This window comes from Schistocerca serialis, chromosome 10 (genome assembly GCF_023864345.2).
Source record: "Schistocerca serialis cubense isolate TAMUIC-IGC-003099 chromosome 10, iqSchSeri2.2, whole genome shotgun sequence".
Taxonomy (NCBI): Eukaryota; Metazoa; Arthropoda; class Insecta; order Orthoptera; family Acrididae; genus Schistocerca; species Schistocerca serialis.
Genome location: NC_064647.1, coordinates 142,308,260 through 142,325,729, shown reverse-complemented (window position 1 = coordinate 142,325,729; position 17,470 = coordinate 142,308,260). Strand labels below are relative to the sequence as shown.

The following is a 17,470-nucleotide window of genomic DNA, read 5'->3' as shown; positions in this document are numbered from 1 at the left end:
CACGTCTGTGTTGTCCTGGAACCTCTTCCCATGCAACGCCTCCCTCAGTGCACTAAACAAATGGAGTGCTAAGCCAGGTCTGTAAGGGGGATGAGACAGTACTTCCCAGCCCATTTTATCAATGGTTTTATGGGTTAGTTGAGCAATATGAGACATGGGTTGTCTTGCTAGAGAATCACACGTCTCCTCTGAGATTCACAAAGTCTCTCTCTCATGGCTGGCTTCAGTTTGTTTAAAAGCAAATCCGGGAAGTACTGGCTCTTCATTGTATGCTGATCTTTGAGATAATCACAAAAAACTAGACTTTCAGCATCTCACAACACCGTTAACATGACTTTTCCTGCTGATACTTGGTTTCTGAATTTTTTTTTGACAGGTGAGTTGGTGTGCTTCCACTCCATGTTTTGTCTTTTTGATTCTGACTCATAATAGTGAACCCAAGTTTCATCACAAGATAAAATTTTGTGTAGAAAGTGCTCATCTTCTCTTTCAAAGCATCTGTTTATCTCTGTGCACACTCTCAACCTTGTTTCCTTGTGCAGCTGCGTCAACTCCATTGGGACCCATCCTACATGTGTTTTGCGGTACTTCAGCTTGTTACAGATAATGTTATGAACTGTACCAGTACTCACTTGAACCTTATCAACTATTGTTTCCACAGTCACATGACAGTCGGCAAGAATAATGTCATCAATTCGATGTTAAATTGAGGCAGTTAAAACTGCAGTTGGTCAGCCACTGAGTGGTGACCATTTTTGAACCTCTCTACCCACTTGGAAAAATTTGCACGATTCATACAACCTTCACCATAAAAGACATTCTACAGTATATATTCACTGGTTTCTCACCTTCCGCAAGTAAAAAACAAATAACAGAATGTTGTTCAACTAATGTGGACATTTCAAGTGGACTTGCCATCTTGAAATGTATATTTGAGGTTATAAACAAAACAATGTTGATACATCAGCTGATCAGGGCTCATCCCAGTGATGCCAACTTAAAGCCATAAAAGTAACAAACTTGCCCTACTAACAGCTTTTTCTGTGGACCAATTTGTCTCTTTAATTATTGAATGATCCTCGTAGTAAGCCAGGAGCTTGCCCCAGTGTAATGACATGATCCAATATGTATTACCTATTGGCTTTAATATCAGGACCTTTGACCAAGATTTGTTTAGTGATTTACAGTATCTGACATTTCATTAGCACAAGTGGATGGCACTGTCAAAAATTCAGCCTCCACAGCTGGTGGTGGACAGGAGATGAGACAACAGCTGGAGATGTACATGCTGCGTGAGCATCTGAGGCCTTTTCCCTGGTCATTACAGCTGTGGTACCTCGTTATTTCCTGCAATGGTCATTCACTGTACCATACGAGCACCATATCTATTTATCTTGAAGTTTTCTCCTCTCTTGTTACAACCTGGACTGCATTCTGGCGAACAGGTACATAAAAAATATGATAAAACCTAACACTCATGAAGTGACACACTGAAAGAATAAATGTCAGGTTTGGCCTTTCAGCAATACAATCCCAAGGATGACCTTGCGGACAGTATTAATAGTAATCTCAGACTTTTTGCAGATGATGCAGTTATCTATAATGCAGTACTGCTTGAAAGACACTGCATAAATATTCAGTCAGATCTTGTAAAGATTTCAAAGTAATGCAAAGATTGGCAACTTGCTTTAAATGTTCAGAAATGTAAGATTGTGCACTTCACAAAATGAAAAAAACACAGCAGCCTATGATTATAATATCAATGAGTTGCAATTCAAATTGGCTAGTTAATACAAATACCTGGGTGTAACACTTAACAGGGATATGAAATGGAATGATTATACAGACTCAGTCTTGGATAAACCAGGTGGTAGACTGGTTTATTGGTAGAATACTAGACAAGTGCAATCAGTCTACAAAGGAGTTTGCTCATAAATCACCCGTGTGACCCTGTTAATAAAGTTTTGAGAACCAGCTTTAAATGAGGTCTCTAGGAATATACTATAGCTTACATAGGAATCATGAGGACAAGATTACAATAATTGCAACTTACACAGAGGCATTCAAACAATCATTCTTCCCATGCTCTATACTTGAATGGAAAGGGAAGAAACCTTAATAACTGGTACAATGGGGTATACCCTCTCCCATGCACTTTATGGCAGTTTGCACAATGTAGATGTAGAAGTAGATGTAGGTGACATACAGAATTGGCTGTATATTGTGCAAACACAGCATACAGACTATATGCAAACCAACCTAAAACATCACAAAATGTCTCAGATCAGCAAAGGACAAAAGGAAAAGCATTCGTAGCATTGGGAGTATACTACATATCATGGACATGTGGAAAAGTGTCTGTTGGAATGACTGTACGATCCATCAATATCGGGATTACTGAACATAAACAGTATTGGGGCCGAGACAGGTGGAGAAATTGGCTGTGGCAAAGTACTCACTATGTGTGAGCGACCACGGAATAAAATTCATTGACATGTGGGTTCTCACACTGGAGAAGAGCCACCTTGCCTGTTTGCTCAAGGGTGTCATAGAAATTCACAAACTTGACAATAATTTTAACAAGAAAGGACTTCAAAATTAATTCAATGGCTGTGAATTCCTTGACATCAGCTGTATTAGGTGCAGACAGGGGCAGGAAGAATTTATTTTATTTTATGGCCAAGCCTGGTGTTGTTTTTTGCCAAACTCGGTGTTATTTTTTGCCAAATGTGATGTTATTATTTGCGAAAGTCAGTTTTATTTTTTGGCAGATTTGTTGTAATATTTACCAAATTAGTTGCTATTTTTGATAAATTCATTATCTTTTTGCCAAATTTGCATTTTTTTTCCTCCGCATTCAGTGTTACTCTTGTTCCAAAGTCGGTGTTGTTTTTTGCCAAATTTGGAGTCTATTCTTGGCAGAATCAATGTTATTTGATGCCAAATTTGATGTTACCAATTTTGCCAAATTCAGTGTTATTATTGGGCAGAGTCATTGTTATTTTATAAAATTAGTTCTAATTTTGCAAATTCTTTGTTATTTTTGCCACATTCTGTGCGATTTTTTATGCCAAATTCAATGGTTTTTGGTGTTTTTGTCAAATTCTGTGTTTCTTGCCAAATTTGGTATTTTTTGGTGTTTTTTCCAGTTTCTCCAGATTCGGTGGTACTTTTCTTTCCACAATTCTCTGGCTTTTTGTCCAAATTTGATGTTATTTTATGTCAAATTTGATGTTATTTTTTACTGTTTCAGTGTACGCAATTTTAACATTCTACAACTATCATTTATGTTAGTAAAATGCCGTTCTCAGATTTGTAACATTTTTATACAGTAAAATTACAAAGTTCATGATATATTGCAAAAATCAGCGATTTCACATTAGTTCCCTAAAAACTGTTAATTTCATCTTATTGTTGATATTATCGCTATCACAAAATTTACCTGTCACTATGTCTAGATCTAGTATCCTATGTGTAGTAGATTTATAGATGATACAGCTTGAAATCAGCTCTATTAAGTGTAGATTTAGAACCCAACGGGGAGCAGATCTATACCAAATACAGCTAATGCCAAGTAATTAATTTTGAAGCATTTTGTATAGCTGTGGATTGTCAACATTGTCTGCTCTTTCAGACATACACTTGAGAAAGAACAAAGCCTCAATGAAAGTGGATCCTAGATTCCCATGCTGCAGTGAACAACTGTTGCTAGTAACAAGAGGGGATTCACAGTGATAATTACCAGGAAAATGCTCTTAGATGTTGGCTCAACTTCAGTCTCCCACCAGCAATAGTGGGTGAATCTTTAACAATGCCAGCCCCCCCTGCTGGTGAAACATCAGAAGAATCATTACAAAAATGTTGGCTGCAGAACCAAAGACAGGAGACAACATGCAATATGTCAACAAGTAGCCATGAAAGCCTCAATAATTATGTGCACAATTCAAAATTGAAAAACAGTCATCAACTAATATTCCATGACATCAAACTGGCCACTTTAAAGCAATCAGTTTTGCTCCTTCTGTGTAGAGGCAGCACTGAGGGTTGCACATATACAGGCATACAATTTACTTGATAACAGGGCACTGGTTACTATGCAGTGTTTGCATTATTAAATACAGGAATCAAAATACGAGAGAGAGAATACAACACAGTATATTACTTTTAAGAAGAAGATTTCAGCAGAATTCCCATGGCTAACATCCCCATAGAGGCAAATAATTTTCATCACAGTATTGTATTAACTGTTTCTACTATACTGTAGGGTTCTTTGAAATTTAACACTAGGTAGTCATAAGAAGCTACATAAAATTTCCTTTACTATCCTTTCTTATCAGGTTTTTCATCATGTGCATATGAACTGACAATTTATGACCCACTGTGATCCACCATCACCAATAACCATAATTTGGTGACAGCAGCCAAGGAACAAGGGGAACATATGATAAAAATCAAGTTTTAGGAAAGACGAATACACAAGGAAAAGAAAAGAACTATAGACATTGAAACAGCTTTCAATTTTATTATAAATACAATATAACTGAAATAAAAACTAAATATCACATATTTTCACTGCATTACAAATAACTGATTCTTTGTAATACAACTTTCAACAAAAATTTCAATACAGTTTCTGACCTAGAATTGTATGTTCATGTAAACCACATTTAGAGCTGGTGGCCATGGAATACAGATTACAACTGCTGTCAAGTAGAGACATGTGATGTGCTGCACATCAAGATGGCATAATCAACACATTTGAGAAACCATCATTTAAAAGTTCACAAACCTCTGCAGAAATGTTGTCAGTCACTAAAAGCCATCCGAAAAAAATTACGGCTCTTGTAGTTGAGAATGGTAAGATACATGTACGTACCTGAAAATAATGTAATTGCTGAAAAAGAAACAATATAACCAAGGGTAACAGGTATGCATGTTGAAATCAAGAACAATTTTTTGGCCTGCTGTGTGTCTCTCCTGATTCAGGGTATCGACAAATATTTCCTTCAATTCAGTCATAAAATCTGTTGCCACCTGAATATGGATATAAATACGAGAGAGATTTGTTACATATGATCCTATTGGAGATGGTAAGCTCTAGCATTTCTCTCACCTCTCACTTGACTTTCGTGGTCAGTTATAGGGGGATTAGATTAGATGTTCCTTTTGTTCCATTGACCAATAGTGAGCAGATCGTTAAGGATTTAGAACATGTCGCAAAACAGCAGTACGTAAGACATACATAGAATGAGTGTGTGTGTGTGTGTGTGTGTGTGTGTGTGTGTGTGTGTGTGTGTGTGTGAGGGAGGGGGGGGGGGGGGGGAAGAGAGAGAGAGAGAGAGAGAGAGAGAGAGAGAGAGAGAGAGAGAGATAGATAGATAGATATAGAGATCCTTAACACATATACTAACTGCAATGGTCCTCATGGATGTGGAATAAGTCAAAACACTTATTACAGGTATAGAATTTCATTTAAGAGGTGATAACAAACTTGTTATAAAACATGAAACTAACAATATACTGAGATGTATATGATTATTCTTAGGCTATTGTACTCATCCATCATCATACAGAAAACCGCTTTACAACACTTAATTACACTGATAACTTTAATGTGTTGAAGATATATAGATGTCAGATTTTATGTAATACTAATGTTAATTGAAATTGCTAATAATATACACAAATCAATTGATTTTACTATGAAACTCATCAATGAAGTAGAAGAGTTGGCCACCAATAAATCCTCAAGTTGCCTCTTAAACTGAATTTTATTGGTAGTTTAACTTTTTATGGCTGCTGGAAAGTTATTGAAAGTGTGTTTTCCTAAATAATGGACATTTTTCTGCACCAAAGGAACTTTAAATCATTGTGAATGTTATTCTTATACCCAGTATTGATTCTGTGAACTGAGCAGCTGGTCTGAAGAAGAGATATATTATGCCACATTATTACTACTACTACTATTATTATTATTATTATTATTAGTATTTTCATCATCATCATCATAATAAATTCATTTAGGGGGTAAAAACTCTGCCTGAAGTAAAAAAATGAAGTACTCATACCAATTTACAAAGAACTTGGCAGTTTGAGCACACTTATGAGCATGACATAGCACATGTGTGGCCAGGATGCATGATCTGATTTGGCTGTGAAGGTTGTCATAAAGCCATTGTATTCTCTGCTGATACAAGATGGCCTGCAACCATTGTAACTGGTTGTTGATATCCTGGATATTGGCTCTGAGACAGAGTTGACATCTGAGCTGGTCTCACACATGTACTATCGGAGGACAGAGCAACATCACGCAAACACGTGTCGAGTGTGGATGAGCATTGTCCTGTTGAAAAATGGCACCACGATACCATTACACAAGAGGTAACTCGTAATGCGCATGACATACCATTCTGGCATTCTGGCCTAAACTGCCAGAGCTGGCAGTCATGTGTGTGTGAGGTGTGCTAGCTTGTGTTAATCAATTGTGTATGTTTCTCTTTTTCTGATAAAGGCTGTGCCTGAAAGCTTATGTGTAAGCGTCTTTTAATTGTGCATGTCTGCAGCTTAACATGTCATGTTTACAGTAAGTAGCAATCTATCTTTTCCCACATTCTTGATGTAGCATTTTGTATAAGAGTTCCCTCACTCACTACCAGCCATGAGCTGAAGTCATACATACCCAATAGCTTCTTCCACTCCAGGAGCAATGCCGCTGCGCCCCTCAGACGCACTGGAGGGACGGGATATCTCCCCAGATCTTCCCAGGTTGTCACTACACAGAGCGACGGTGATCGTCTGGGATAGTGCAGAGCTGTGATTCATCCCTTAACATATTGCAATGACATTCATAGGTAGTCCATGACTCCCAGTCACCACACCACTCCAAATACAGTGGTTTCCACTGTGGTGTCAACTGCAGCCTACACATGGGACAGTAATTCCCTACTCCATCTGTTTCTAGTCTCCATATGACACAGTATTTTGCAGGGACACCATTATTAGTAGTCATATGACAGATGTAGACATGAAGAGCTTACAGTATTCTTGGTTCATAGTATAGTGATCTTCCTATGTGTGGTCAGACTGGGTCATCCAGAACATTCACAACAAGTACACCTGTATTCGTTTACCCATGCAGTGCATCATTGGCCATGGTCATATCTAAATGCTCCACAAAATTATTATGTCACAATTTGACCAGCCATTTAAATAGGGATTGACAATGAGATCCCTTCCAAACTCTGTCAGGTGCCAATAACACTGACTCACATAGGTACATGGCATCTCTGGTCCTTTACAACGGTCATTCAGCTTTTGATGCTATTCGTGCCTCTTACATAGTCTACTGGCCCTGGTAATGACACTAAACATGAACAACACTAACACACACTAGTGGCCATCTTACCTGTCACAGAGAATGGCAACTGTAATCACTTACATACCACTGACATTGGGTACTCATATGAAGTTACATTGACTTCTGACCGTGACACTGTGGTGCTTCACTTTTACATTGGGAAGCAGTATATAGTATCCCCAGTTCTTTGAAGAGGCCTCTACCTAGTGTTATTGAGTTCACACTACAAATAATTCATGTGGACTCAGAAGGGGGGGCCACGACATTGGGATCACATATTTACTTCAAGCTTTGTACGCTTTCAATAGGCCATTAAAATAATATAATGTACAAGTAGTAAGGTGCACTACTCTACCGATTCCAAGAAAATCACAAGAGAAATATTGTGCATCTGTTATGTGCCTTATGCATCTGTGTGTAAGCACCAAACATCCAAGTTCATGGTGGTCAAGTAATTAGTGTTCGAGCTTCATAAGATGAACATGTAGGAACTGACAGTTCGACTCCTGCTCAAACATAATTATTAATCTTTTTTTTTCTTTATCACAGGTCATATTATTTAATTTCTAAGAAATTTCAGTTATAGTACAATGAAAACAACATGTGCATTTGCATCAAGTTTCAATTTATGTTTTCCAAGTCTGTATGACAAATACCATCCTGCAATGTGTGATGTTAAGGGCACATCCTATGAATAATTGCACATTATTACTCTTGTGGTCTGGCACATTGTGACTTACTATATTACTGATTGTGAATAACATCATTTACATCATTATTTATCAAGGTTTGAGTTGGGCTTTCCAAGTCTGTCCCTCATCCTTGGAAATTTAATTACTAATAGTAAATAGTCAAATCACATATGAAATTAACTACTTCATGAAAATGCATGTGGTTTTTTTTCCATTACATTACCTCTCAAGTGTCATATAAATTAAATAATGTGACCAGTGAAGAAAAAAGAATGTAGATTGAAAATCAGAAGATAGCTGGATTCAAACCACCTTATTGTCTATGACCCAATTGCCCACAGTGACTGCTTACAATTGGCAACTTTGCACAGATATGTAAGTTACATAATAGACGTGTAAACTTTTCTTGTGTTTTTCTCAGAATTTCCAGAGTATTGCATCTTACTGCTTGTTCATTATGTTAGTTTAATGACCTACTAAAGATGTATAAAGTTAGAAGTATATCTGTGATCCCAATTTCACAGCCTCCCTTGTCAGAAAACTTAAGCTTGCCTTGATGAGTTATTCCAAAAATGATCCCATAACACATTATGAAGTGAATGTAGTTGAAGTGTGCTAGATTTTTTATTTTTACATCATAAAGATGTAGTGCATCTTGAACAGCTACCAGTTGGATGACTATGTAAGCATTTGTTTACTGCTTCTCACGTCAAGTAACAATAAGCTATTCTTTCCTAATCTTTCTTTCGATCTCTCAAATTAAGCAATACTATGTAAAGGAGTTTTTGCAGATCAGACATGGGTGTGTGCTTTACCATCACAGACTTCTTTGTTCATTCCGTGCAACATTGGCTTCAAGGCTTGTTTAACCATGTATGAAACTTCTTCCTGGTAATGTAACACAGAGCTGAATCCAGCCACAAAGAACTTTAATGAACAACATCTGTACTGTACATAAGAGCACAGACAGATAGCATGGGAAAGCTTCTGAATATGTAGAAGATATAAACTGTGCACACACTAATAACAAACGTTAAATCGGAAACTGTCGTATATGATACACAGGTTCCATTAGACACAGTGGCACTGAAAAAAAATTTGAAATGTTAAAGCTAGACAAGGTTCTGAGGCCTGATGGGATCCATGTCAGTTTTTACATAGAATTTGCAGGCGAGTTAGCTCCCATTTTAAACATAATATACCACAATTCACCTAACTAAAAACAGTTCCCCGTGATTGGAGAAAAAGTGCACATCACAACTGTCTACAAGAAGGGTAACAGGCATTATCCACAATACTACTGTCCTATCACATTAACATTCATTATTTTTAGATTTCTAGAATTTATTCTGAGCTCAAATCAAATGAGGTATCTTGCACCCCAACACTATAATTCCATTCAGCTAGTCTTGCTGTCTCTGACAAAATTACAATGTTATCAGCAAACCACAATGATTTTATTTCTTCTCCCTCAACTTTAATTCCCTTTTGAATTTTTGACACCATTTCCTTTACCATTTGCTTCATGTACACACTGAATAACATTGGGGATAGGCTACAACCCAGTCTCACTCACTCATCAACTACTGCCTCCCTTTCACAGGATGCGACTCTTATAACTGTAGTATGGTTTCGGTAAAAGCTATTTATAACCATTTGCTTTCTGTATTTCATCCCTGCTACCATAAAAAATATGAAGAGTTAAGAGCAGGGAGACAAGTTGCAATGACAATTTGATAATGCATTACTACCTGTCAAAACAATTTCCACATAGTGATCAGAAAGGTGACATAACAAGAAATACAGTGTCAACATCTTTATGATCATTGGCACCATTAATCAAACATGAACATTATAAAACATTTAGTTCTGTAAGACTGTAATGGATCCCTTTTTATAGTCTGTAATATTGTTTTGTTCATTATACAAGAGCTATATGGTGAGGAATGTCACTTGGAAATAACACGTACTTCTCTGGATCGGGGTTCTGCAATATCCGTAAAACGTACAGAGAGAACTGCTCCCACCACAGTTCCACACCTAGCAGCAGGCCAACATAGGCTCGATAAGCGTCAGCACCGGCAGACGCAAGCGTCGGGCTGTCGAGAGACGACAACAACATCTCGACAATCTTTGCACTGCTTTCTGAAACCTGAAAAATAAGATGTACATTTATAACAGTTTGTCAGGTTATTACTTTATCAATTCAATGGAAATAAAATATTAATACCCAAAAGGTATGCTATAAAATAGATACATCAAAAAACTTTTGCATCACCTTGGTTCCCAGAGTTCCTAACCTGTACAGAAAATTTGAACAGAGATCAACAGGAACATCATTTCTGCCCTTTTTGTTGCTCATGAAACCCACCTATTGCATGTTGTACCACCATACAGAGAGACTTTACAGAGGTGATGGTCCAGACTGCTGAACACACCAGTACCTCTAGTACCGAGTAGCACGTCCTCTTGCATTGATGCATGCCTGTATTCGTCGTGGCATACTATCCACAAGTTCATCAAGGCACTGTTGGTCCATATTGTCCCACTCCTCAACAGCGATTTGGCATAGATCCCTCAGAGTGGTTGGTGGGTCACATCGTCCCTAAACAGCCCTTTTCAGTCTATCCCAGGCATGTTCTATAGGGTTCATGTCTGGAGAACATGCTGACCCCTACAATCGAGCAATATCGTTGTCATTAGATGCGGATGATGGTGGCAGGAATTGTCATCCATGAAGATGAAGGCTTCACCAATATGCTGTCAATATGGCTGCACTATCAATCGAAGAATGGCATTCCAGTATCGAACAGCCATTAAGGCACCTTCCATGACCACCAGCGGCGTACGTCGGCCCCACATAGTGCCACCCCAAAACAGAAGGGAACCTCCACCTTGCTGCACTCACTGGACATTGTGCCTAAGGAATTCAGTCTGACTGGGTTACCGCCAAACACATCTCCGATTACTGTCTCGTTGAAGCCATATGCGATACTCAATGGTGAAGAGAACATGATGCCAATCCTGAGCGGTCCATTCAGCATGCTGTTGGGCCCATCTGTACTGCACTGCGTAGCGTCATGGTTGCAAAGGTGGACCTTGCCATGGACGTCAGGAGTGAAGTTGCGCATCATGCAGCCTATTGCTCACAGTTTGAACCATAACATGATGTCCTGTGGCAGCACAAAAAGCATTATTCAACAGGGTGGCACTGCTGTCAGGGTTCCTCTGAGCCATAATCCATTGGTAGCAGTCATCCACTGCAGTAGTAGCCCTTGGGCAGCCTGACCAAGGCATGTCATTGACAGTTCCTGTCTCTCTGTATCTCCTCCATGTCCGAACAACATCACTTTGATTCACTCCGAGATGCCTGAACACTTCCCTTGTTGAGAGCCCTTCCTGGCATAAAGTAACAATGTGGAAATAATCGAACTGCAGTATTGACCATCTAGTCATGGTTGAACTACAGACAACATGAGCCGTGTACCTCCTTCCTGGTGGAATGACTGGAACTTCTTGGCTGTCAGACCTCCTTCGTCTAACAGGCACTGCTCACGCATGGCTGTTTACATCTTTGGGCAGGTTTAGTGACATCTCTGAACAGTCAAAGGGACTGTGTCTGTGATACAACATCCACAGTCAATGTCTATCATCAGGAGTTCTGGGAACTGGAGTGATGCAAAACTTTTTTGACTTGTGTACAATGTCTGACAAACACAGTGGAGTAGCCTGAATGGAAGGAGGCAATGAAATGAAACTTAATGGATCAAGAGGGTGTGTGATATTATTTCAGTAATAATAATATAGTGTCAGATTTACAAAGAACTTGACAGTAGGAGCACACTTATCAGTATGACACTGTATGTCCTCTGGTCTGGAAGCAAGCACTGGTTCAGTTGTGAAGGATGTCATACAGCCACTATATCCTCTCCCGAGGTAAGCCAGTCCAAAACTGTTGTAATTGGTCCTCGATATCCTGAATACTCGCACTGGGATGAAGTTGATGTCTGAGCTGGTCCCACATGTGTTCTATCAGGAACAGAGCTGGGGATCTTGCTGGCCATGAGGGTACCTCAACATCACGCAACAGTTCATAGAGAAAAGTGCCATATGTGGGTGAACATTTTCCTGTTGTAAACTGGCAACATGATTCTATCACATGAGAAATAACAAATGAAGACACACAATGTTTGTGACATACCATTTTGCTGTCATAGTTCCCTCAATCACTAACAGATGTGGCCTTAAGTCATACCGTGTAGCTCCCCACACTGTGGCAAGAGTAATACTGCTGTGCCTTTCCAGAACATAGTGAGAATGGGGCTTCCCCCCAGGTCATCACTATACTTAGCAACAATGGTCATCCAGGATAGTGCAGAACTGCGATTCACTGGTGAACACGATGCAGCGACATTCATCAGTACACCACACTTCCCAGTCACACAGTGAAAGATGGCGGTGCCTTCCGGGCAGGCCAATGTTGTGGTATTACCCGACAGGCATTTCCCCTCTCATTCTGTCATTTATTATCTTCCAATTTCATTTGCCTTTGGTTTATCTAAATTTTCCCTGACTGATCTCACAGTACTTGCATGACTCGAGTAGCAGTAGTAGAAATAAACTCGGCTATAGAGACAAGAGTTTTGGATGCTGGAAGCGACCATTGCATTAGGGGCTGCTTTAGAACTTTCTCTGAGCAGCAAGCCAGTTCACAGATTCCTTTGGAGTCACTGAAATGGGCTGTGGGCCTGGCAGGGTAGTGGATTACGGGCCGCCATTCTGGCGGCCAGCCTCGTTCCGCTAGCGACCAAGCGAGAGGGTGGGAACACCATAGCTGAATGCGAAATGACACTTCTTTAGAAACTAGCAGCACTGGGCATCCTGGCAGCAGCGTAACCACTTATCGGGTGGACATGGTGTGGGAGTCTAGTCCCCTTATTCCATGTTCAGGTCCAGGTAAAGCGGCACAGGCAGGCACCTGGCTAATGTGTAATGAGAACAGCGTACCTTGGGACGACGAATGTCTCCGGATGCGTGTTTCTTAGATGCCGCCGCGCCCTGCCAAAACGGCACCCACTAAATACTTTTTTGGATGAGATGGAGCTTGTTTTCACCAGGAAGCTTCCCTCATCTTGTGAAATGTGCCAGGGGTTTGGCTGCACGACCTCCAGGTATTGTGTGCTATTTTCTTGGAGAACAGAATGTGTACTGCACTGCAGTGATTGGTTGAGGAAGATAGGGTCTCCTTGCTAGAAAATATGATTGGCACGGTAACGACTGCTGGGCCACAATAGGTTTATTCAAGAACATTAGGATGAACAACTGTTTTTCAGAAGGTTTTGAGCAAAAGGGAGAGGGGGACTTGCTTCTCGACCATCGCGGAGTACAGTCACTAGAGCTCTTCCGATTCTACAAAGAGAGCAGTTCGTTGTAACGACGTCAGGACACCCAGGTGAAACTTTACATTTTCACAGATGTGAGACAATCACTGGTGGACGTGGGGCCATCTCCCACAGTACAATACTTCAGAAGCAACCACACCCAGATGACAGCGTCTCATCTTTCGCTGGCTATATCAGTAACATTGCGCAGCTTTGGCAAATTCAGAAGTCTATCAATCGTTTTCATGACTGTATTTTGTCAGAACAGCCTTGTACACACAGTAGTCACTCCTAGTGTCCATTGCATGCTTTAATTGTGTCTTGATGTGAGAGACCAATCATTGGAGTGATACAGCAGAGTGTACTTGCCTAGAATGACATCCTTCCACTCACAGTAGCCAATCTGATTTACACATAAATTCCAGTTAGGTTCCCCATGTCTATTGCCAATTGACCTGAGTTCGTGTTAATGAAATGTTACACAATTGAAGTTTGTACTTATATGTTTGTTCTCTCTTTACCTTCATATTAGTTAATAAATCTGTTGGTGATACCGAAGGTCCTTGTTATTAATTTTTCAAAGACACCCATTCTCATTCCCTACAATGTCATTTGTTTTGTTGTGGGTTTCAAGGAATTAAATTAATGTTATGTCAAGTTAGCCAACTCAGGGGTGATCCACAATGGGGCCCTAGTCAGATTTCCTTGTGCTATTGATAGATGTGCCACCTCTCGGGTTTGGTGGTTGCGACTTTTTAGTCATTTGGCAGACGGAGAACTGCTGCTACCATAGGCTAGTTTGCAACAGCAGCCTTCCAAACGCAGTCGTCTGTGTTGAAGTGCAACGGTAGCTTATGCGTGGGATGGTAATTCCCTAGTACAGCTGCTGCTAGTCTCCAAATGACACAGAATTTTGCAAGGAGTCCATTATCTGTTCTCAGATGGCAGGCACAGATGGGGAGGGGCTACATCACACTTGGTGCACAATATAGTCATTTTCTCTTGTGGTGGTGAGACATGGTCGACCGGAACATTTGCAACGAGCGTGCCTGCCCACACATTTGCGTGGAGTTCATTGTTGAGCCACAGTCACATTTAAATGCCTCACATATCTACATATTTCAAAATCTGGCCAGCCAATCAAATGGTGACTGAGAGTGAGGTCCCTTAGAAACTCTGTCAGGTGGTGGTAACAGTGTCTCACACGAGTATGCAGCATCTGTGTGTCCTTCACGATGGTCACTCGACATCTGACACTGTTCACACTCGTTATATACTCTACCAGGCATGGTAACAATGCCAAATGTGAACAATACCAATGCAATCTAGTGGCCATCCTACCTGTCAGAGAGAGCTGCAACTCTAAATCATTTAGATGCCCACTGATGGTGTGTATTTGGATAGAGTTACAATGACATCCGATCGTGTCTTCTAGGAACTTCACTTTTTTTTTGTCAGGCAGTGTAGTAATTTTAGAGACTTCTTATCACAAACCAGTAACAAAATATTTTCTTAAACAGTACTGAACAGCTTCAATGTATTTAAAGAACAACATCATAAAACCACCAAAAGATGTTGAAATGAGCAACCAACAAAGTCGGTCAAGACCATATTAAAGACACACATAGCTTTATACATGTGACATAAAGTACACAATGAGCACTGATCACAATTATACAGGATGATTCATCTGCCCCTACTGATGTCATTTTATGCAACCCACAATGTTATTTCTGGCCTTCAAAAACTGTGAACGAGGTTTTCATATTCTCTCGGTCACCATGCTCAAACTATTAGTCTTACAGAAAAAATGAATGGGACATTTTTGTAGCAAATTTAATGTAGTTAAATTTTGTACTGAGATATGTTTTCACTGGAGGCCACGGTTTTTGAGTTATTTGAGAAAAATATATGAAAGTGACCTCGAAATGCAACCCCCCCTCCCAATGCTCATCCAACTAGTCAGGATTTCTAGCTTGTTCATGATGCTCCATTTTATCGTTGTACAAAAATTTTAAGCTACACAAACTATTTACAATATTTTACCTATCTGGGTCACTGTTGATTGGGCTATTATGCTATCAGTGTAATAGGCTATTAGCATTATTAATTTAAATGTAATCATGAGGGTAATGAAAGAAAAACAACTTTTGTAAATTATGTTGACAATTAGGTCCAAACTTAACTTTTACAAACACAATAGCTTCATAGTCAGAAGGCCTGATAAATACAGTGATGTAATTGTTTATTTTACACTGTTAAAATTCACAAAATTGTTAGGTAAAATTTACACCAACATAAATTTTACAGTGTGTAATTGCTCAACTAAGCCGGTTGTTTAAAACCAAAAACACAATGTATGACATTCAGTAACACCAGCCTATTTTGAAATAAGAAACAATGTGAAACAGGTTTGGCAGTCCAAGTCACATGCACACATGTGGACTGTATGGGTGGCTTGGGAAAACAGTTATGAAATGTTGACAAGCAAATGACTGCATAAAGAACTAGATTTCAGAAATAATGGAATGGATGCCACTGTCAATAACAACCAGCTTCTGTACGTAACCAGCAAGTCAACAGAATCATTCACAACCATCTAGAATCTAGGAATGCCTGTCTGGAACAATTAAGGTGGAATGTCAGGTAAGTGTAGCCGTATTAAAGAACTGTAACTCTCCCGCAAAGGAATCCCTTGCAAATTCCTTGTTCAATCTATTCTCGGATATTGTTCACCAATTAAAATATCAAGAGGACAGTGTAAAAGGTATAAAGATATCCTGAAATGCAACATGCAAAAAAGCCTGATAGAAGTCTGCGAGGCTACTGTACATAATCGACAAACAAGGCATAAACCCATTTGTGAAGACCTGGACACTTAGAACACCCGTGCCAAAAAAATTAGGCTCAGAAGAAAAGAATGGCTACTCAAATAAACACCTGCTCTAGCAGTAGTTTGCCAATAATTATGGAAGAGTTTCCATTGCCACAATTGCTTTATATACCCATCAGAAGACACACAGCCAGAGAGCTCCTGAGATCCAAGAAGAAGAACAACACAGATCTTTCAGAATGAATTTTCACTCTGCCATGGAGTACGTGCTGATTTGAAACTTCTTCATGACTGATTAAAACTGTGCAAGACTGGGGTATGAACCTGGTGCCACTGCATTTCATGGGCAAATGCTCTATTGACTGAATAACCCAAGCAAAACTCAACGATCTGCCATTATCACTTTACATCCACTGGTATCTCTCCTAGCTTCCAAACTTCACAGTTCTCCTGCATACCTTGCAGGACTAGCACACCTAGAAGAAAGGAAACTGGAAATAAATAGTTTAGCTTCAGTCTGGTGGATCATTTCCAGAACGAATTTCTTCACAATATTTCTTCCACATACGCTAGTCCCACCACAAGGTATACTAGAGAACTTCAGAGTAGTTTGGATGATAACAGAGGCACACTGTCAGAAGTATGAGTAGGAATGTGAGTCATGTAATGTGCTCAGATAGCTCTGTCAGTAGAGAACTTACCTACAAAAGTGAAAGGTCCCTGGTTCAAGTCCCAATCAGGGACACAGTTTTAATCTGCCACAAAGATCTTGTTTGTCCTTATATTCACAACACGTAGGTCACTTTCATGTAGGGGTTTTGAGTGAACTGCCCTTGTTTTTAACCTTCCACATCTTATTACTCTCTCCTCACCAAGGAAGGAACTGTTAGTTCCAAAATTCAGGAATAATTTCCTAGGTTTTATGCATGTGTGTTGGCAGTACTGGAATTTTACCTCTCGAATGATGATATGGGTAGTTTGTAACTGTGCTAGCCAGTAACATGGTTGCTAAAATCAATCCAACATGTTCTAAAACAACAGTCACATGGTTTATACTGACCACATCTTTGGTGCACAGAGGCAGCAAAGCAGCAACTGTGAGCAGTGTAGCACGGTAGCCCCAGTGTGCATTCAGTGCTTCACACAGCAGCTTATCTGCATTCAAGTCACCTGGAACAAGAACAAAATTATCATAATTCTAGCAATC

The 17,470-nt window shown here is 39.7% G+C and overlaps 1 protein-coding gene across 3 annotated transcripts in view; it reads right to left on the bottom strand.

Annotated features, from left to right (window-relative positions):
* Positions 1 to 17,470, bottom strand: part of LOC126425288 (uncharacterized) — a 390,004-nt gene that overhangs the window by 223,932 nt on the left and 148,602 nt on the right. For all 3 annotated transcript variants that reach the window (XM_050088259.1, XM_050088260.1, XM_050088261.1), the window contains 2 exons: positions 17,324 to 17,433; positions 10,020 to 10,201 (listed from right to left, as the gene is read on the bottom strand). In XM_050088259.1, the coding sequence (XP_049944216.1) occupies positions 10,020 to 10,201; positions 17,324 to 17,433 (292 nt within the window). The remainder of the gene's footprint in view (positions 1 to 10,019; positions 10,202 to 17,323; positions 17,434 to 17,470) is intronic.